General features: G+C 36.0%; 1 protein-coding gene across 3 annotated transcripts in view; it reads right to left on the bottom strand.

Moving 5' to 3' along the window:
• Window positions 1-2,794: 2,794 nt before the first annotated feature.
• The window catches only part of LOC150081466 (sodium-dependent transporter bedraggled-like), a 47,494-nt gene continuing 44,288 nt past the window's right edge, over window positions 2,795-6,000 (bottom strand). For all 3 annotated transcript variants that reach the window (XM_090379895.1, XM_090379894.1, XM_090379896.1), the window contains exons 14-15: window positions 4,240-4,446; window positions 2,795-3,443 (exon numbers count right to left, since the gene is read on the bottom strand). In XM_090379895.1, coding sequence (XP_090236021.1) covers window positions 3,129-3,443; window positions 4,240-4,446 — 522 coding nt within the window. In that variant the 3' untranslated portion in view covers window positions 2,795-3,128. The remainder of the gene's footprint in view (window positions 3,444-4,239; window positions 4,447-6,000) is intronic.

The following is a 6,000-nucleotide window of genomic DNA, read 5'->3' as shown; positions in this document are numbered from 1 at the left end:
AACGGGTACAGAGAAGGGCAACAAGATTAGTAAATGGAACAAAGGGTTGCTCTTACGAAGAAAGGCTTAAGTTTTGCAAATTACAGAGTCTGGAGACTAGGCACCGGCGAGGTGATCTGATAGAGGTGTATAAGGCTTTGAATGGTTTGAGCATGCTCAATGCCAATGGGATTCTTCATCTTTCTCAGAATAATCACCTCAGAGGGCATAAATTCAAATTGAGGAAGGACGGATGTCGGATAGATGTGCGGAAATTTGCCTTTGGCCAGCGGGTGGTTGGTTGGTGGAACCGACTTCCATCACTTGTTGTTGAAGTTGATAGCCTAAACAAATTTAAAGCTCAACTGGACAGGTATTTCGAACGAACGGAGGGGTGAAATGGGAGAGGGTTTTTTTTTTTTTTTTTTTGGCTGATGCTGAATAAGCTTGCTTTCTTGCATCATATGCCTCTACTAATGCTAATGCTAATAAACACCTTAGGCATGTCAACCTACGAGGAAAGGGGGCGGAACTAAACAGTGAGTGGCATCTGCCTTCTTCCTGAATTTTAGTCGAAGTATGAAGTAGTACCCAAGATCTTAATTTTTACCAGGCCTTTCTTAAATGGCCTATGTAAACGCAGGTAAATAATTACATAGTGACATTTAATCAACCTTGAGAATGCCGCATACTACAAATGCACAGGTAAATAATTAGATAGGTCATTTCGTGATTAGATATTGATCAGTGCATTTCGACAAGTGTCTTATGTAGAAAAGATTTGACTTGCTCCATCATACCTCTATATATTAAGTAGAAAAGCGTGCGCGGGAATTGGCGAACAGTGGGCAGAGCCCCCTAGTTAATAATTTAGAAAAAAATTAAATAAATTTTGCATATCTGTAGCGTACACGACTTTTGTATCATTATAATTTTTAACTTTTTTTTTTCAGTTATTAATATATTGGCATAGACTAATAATCAAATAGACCGTGGAACACTATTTTTACGGGCTTTTGCATAGAGAAGTATGCGTCTTCTCTATGCCATTCGTATGAGATTTAACGTGGGCTACATGGGTTGAAGAAGAGGTGGAAGCGAACTGATATCATAACTAAAATCACTTCCTTGAATAAATTATATTGATAATTATCAGCATTTCGAAATATTATTATTAAAATAAATGACCATGGATTCGTGGTTGAAAAAAGGAACTTTAAAACGAGAAGCAAGTACTTCTAGTATTTCAACTGTGGTCGATGAAAACGAACACAATATTGTCACACTTCAAAGTGAGGATGAACAATCGCAGCCTTTTGTTCCCCAAAAATCCGAAGTGAAAAAACATGAACCAACTAATAAAAGACCAGAGAACAAAAATATGACAGTCATTTGGATTTCAGCTTAACATGCGTTGGAAAAGATGCTCCTGATGCACAGTGCGTCGTATGTAATAAATTATTAGAAAGCAGTTCTTTGGCTCCAGCTAAACTTTTGTTTCTTAAGTGTTCCTTAAATGTATTGTGAAATGAAAAGTGTTCCGTGGCTAAAAAAGTTTGGGAAACGCTGGTCTAGAAGACTGCCTCATGCCCGCGCGCGTAGAACAGTGGCTATAAATACCACACCGGATGCAAAAAGCCCAGGTTTTAACCCATCAATGACTCAAGGAACTTTTATAGGCTTTTTCGTGTGACTCCGGTTTTTCATCCAGAAAAATAGGAAACCGACCAGTGAACACCACAATTGCATGTTCTTGAATCGTATTTAGTAGTCACGAGCTTGATCCACGGTTCGCTCAAAAAGCGTGTACTACTGCACTGCTTAACTTGTTTCTTAAATATGTTTCTGCTTGTTTCCTATTGTCAGGACCATGCAATAACATCTTGGGTGCATGATTTGTTTTCGGATAAACCTATCTTTTATAATAAACTAAACAGTAAATGTTTAAACGTTTCTAAGAACCTGGAACGAGAATAGGTATTAAATTTTAGAGGTGCAGAAGAGTCACTTTATTGAACAGCTCGCTACACCTGGATTCGCCACTTTCAATTGAACCTACAGAAGTAATATGATTGGCTTATATAGCGCCACACGCACCAATCATACTCACTGAACAGAAAAGTTAGTTTATTTTAAAAAATCTGAATAAAATGCTTTCATTATAAAACGTTTTCCATTTCGTAAGCATACTTAACCTATTCCTTTAAAATGCGAATTATACGGTCACGTTTGGTTGCAGTTGGACGTTCCAAACAATATTCTTTTTCTTAACGTGTAACCTAACAATATTAGTAAATAATAGTCGGTAACAAAACATAACCTTATTAGACATCGTGATTAGATGATATCAAATAATTTCAAGAAATCCTTCGAAAATAAGTTTTCTGCAAACCACTATTAAATGAATATTAACCGCATACCTACGCTCGTTCCATCCATAAAGAAGCTTAAACCAAACTGTCATGATAATTTAAACAAGCATTCAGGGGTCTGTCCTACTCCACAAGGCTTTAGGTGCTTTGTGCCCATTGTACCCCTTCTTTCCTTTTAGATGGCCCTGACCATTCGCATACAGATAACGAAGGTTGGTCCAATTGGAGGGCAGTGTATTGAAATTTGATTCCTCGACATGGATAGATTTCTGATAAAATAATTAATGCATCGATTACTGGGCAGAGAAAATGGCTACTACCTTAGAATTGTAATGAAAAACCATTTTAAAGTAATCTCAATAACATATTTTACAAAAAAAAAAAAAAAAAAAAAAAAAAATGGAATTTTTATTAAAAATTAACGAAGTCTACAATGACTTCGCATTAATACTTTTTTTTTCCCCCTCAGCTTGATTAGAAGATCAAAATACGTAATACACTTTGAACACCATATTAACAACGGTCTAGAATTCCAACTGTTCACACTATTCCAACAATACCGTAGGAACTTGTAAAAGATATCCCTTTGGCAAAACTGAAGTTTCGGCACGAATTCGATCGCCAAGAAAAGGCTCATATTTCCTTGCTTCACTGCAGGCTGGACCAAAATTTCAAATTAACCAAATCGAATGCTCCAACTGTACATGGGAGTTTTCAAGCGCTTCGGATATGAACTTGCACTTCGAATCGATTCCGTTGATTTACATATTACAAGTACTACGTAACACCACCCTCGGTCGAATTGTATCGATGTCCCAACACTGTTTCTACAAAACTAGACGTAGATGATGCCCTCACCGATTCACCTGCTGACAGTTCAGTAGTGGAGTCGGTGTGGAGATTTAATTCCCTGAGCAAGATGCGAGAAGTTGCTGTAGAGTAGGATGGTGGTGGAGTATACTTTGGAGGTGGGTCGTCAATATAAGCACTGTTAATGGATCCTTGACCAACTGCTGGTGTAGTACGCAATGAAGAGGAATTAGTCATGGGAGGCAATACTGGGAACAGAGGACAGCACCAAGATTTAATTCTCTGTTGAATAATAAAAAACAAACAAACTTATTTTAATAAAAACTGTTCATTAACATCACTTAGATTATCCTTAAATTAATAATCACTTAAAAAATAACCAACCCTTTTTATAACCCCAAGGTCCTCTCTCTCTCTCTCTCTCTCTCTCTCTCTCTCTCTCTCTCTCTCTCTCTCTCTCTCTCTCTCTCTCTCTCTCTCTCTCTCTCTCTCTCACACACACACGGTAATTCAGAATTATTTTATTTATTTTTATTTTTTTGGCTGGTGCAGCAAAAGCCCCAGGCTTCCTTGTACCATACAGTTAATGATAATAATAATGGTTATTTTTCACCACCGTGGGTAGATGAGGCTGATAGCTTGGGGAAACTTAAATGGTCAGTTGTATAGTTACCAATGTGACGGGTCAGACACAGTTTATTTTTTTTAATTTTATTATTATTTTATTTTCGGCTAAAACACCAAAAACCTTATGCGCCATACGGATAATACTAATATTGAAATGGTAATAAAATTTATTATCTAAATAATGTTTCTAAATATTATTTGATAATTAATAAATTATAATAATTATTTATTAATTTTTGTAAATGAATATGGAGTAATATAAGCCCATTAAAAGTAATGATAAAGTACGTATAACAGATTTAGAATATTAATTACAATAAAGTCACCTTTAGTAACATTGTTTTGAATTTAAGTCTGTTAAATGCATTTCATTTCAGTAATAAAAATGGTATTTTATTTGAATGCTAAAATATCAATTTTCGAGTCAAATATCCCAAGAAAGTTTAAATACCTCTCTAAAAGATGTATTCGGCCTTGATCTTAATTCTTTCACAGCTTGATAGCCTGCAGTACTTATGACGATCGCTAGGGGGAGCAACTGTATGAAAAGACTAAGTCTTTTGCTCCATACAGGCCAATACTTGTAATGTTCAATATTTTCTGCCCATGAAAATGTTGACTCAAAAGAGGTGGCACGGAAGAAAGCAATTGCGAGGACCTGAAAGATTTTTAATATGTAAATACAAATACTAAAATCTCTTTTTTTAATAAACACTCGTCCATAAACATACATTAAAATAAATATAAAGATCTGTTTAGATTTAAAAAATATATAAAGATCTGGTTCGGTGATTGAGAGATGACGGATTTTTCATTTGGCATGAAGCTTCAGGCCACATTTCTCCTTTTGAACACACAGTACACTAGAAGGGGAATAGTAGATTATAATACAATAAATAATAAAAACTAACAATAAAATGTTCATACAATTTTTATGACAATACGACTTCATTCAAAAGAACACAATGTCATAAGTCTAATCAACATAGGCACAATAGTGAAGTTTGTGGATTACATTAACGGATGAAGATCCACAAATCACCTCTGCAGAATGGAAGGCTTGTCCTATAATTTCCTTTGATTGGCTCAACATATTTTCATAGGTCTGAGTTGGATTACAATTAATATTGTTATAACCGAGTTGCTTCCCGAATGATTATAGTTATAGAGGCCTTATTAGATAATATTTAATCCTATCAATTTGAAATGGGTTTAGGATCTCAACTGGATTAAATGAAAAGTTGTTTAGACTTTTCAAAGAGGTTCACCTTTGAGCATAATGGCCCCATTTGCAGTCCGCTGGGATGTCACTGACTTCGTGGAAGTGAAATGATGCAGGAAAATATTCACGCATCATGTCCAAATGTCATTAACTTGACCAGGACATGCTTAATAACTATAAAAGTTCCACGGCGTCCACTCCATGTTCATGTACAAAATTCCTCTTGATGCAGTGAAGTGCAAATAGAAGATCTTATTTAATCACCTAAATAGTTAAATAACAGTTATTAAACACCAATATTCCGTGCTTAAAAAGGTTTTTATGCGTGTTTTTGGAGAAGACCAAATTACTACGGAAGACAGGTTTCTTCCTATTGGTGGTGAAATGCTCTCTGAAGGACAGTTTGTTATCCCAGGTTATCCCTAGGTCCTTGGGATATTTGTCTATATTATCAGTATTACTACTACTTTATAAATCTAATAGCATTCGCCTCAAACCACCACAGGCTAGAAGGGTGTTAATTATATACTTAGACGAGAGCTACCACAAGCACATGAGGTTACATTGCAGTACATGTGAGCCCCACCTCCTGAGATATTTACATGAATCTTATTTACAAACCATCAATCGGAGGTATTCTTCGTAATTGGATTAGGAGAAAAAGAGTCCCCAAAAACTTGTCTTCGATATGTTTCTTGTCAAGAGGGACACCAGGGTCCTGCCCAACTCAGCGTAGTATACTATGTGCCGCAGTGAAAACTATGTAAAGGCCAAGATAGCGTAAGTTTTGTTGTACAGGGTGGATGGGAAGTCACTCCCTGTTTTTAAATTGTTATATCCGGTAAAGTAATGCATGTATTGGAACTAACTGTCTGTTGTTTTATTGTGCCTTGTATGCTATTACTTATGCTGTTTTCATTGTTTCAGTGGCAGTTAGTTGTCCAAGTGCAACAGTGGTGGAGGAGTCAACATGGCAGGCATGCTGTTTTG

Source organism: Mastigoproctus giganteus, chromosome 8 (genome assembly GCF_048544385.1).
Source record: "Mastigoproctus giganteus isolate SK-2022 chromosome 8, ASM4854438v1, whole genome shotgun sequence".
NCBI lineage: Eukaryota > Metazoa > Arthropoda > Arachnida > Uropygi > Thelyphonidae > Mastigoproctus > Mastigoproctus giganteus.
The sequence above is the reverse complement of the archived record's forward strand: the minus strand, read 5'-3'. Positions and strand labels throughout refer to the sequence as shown.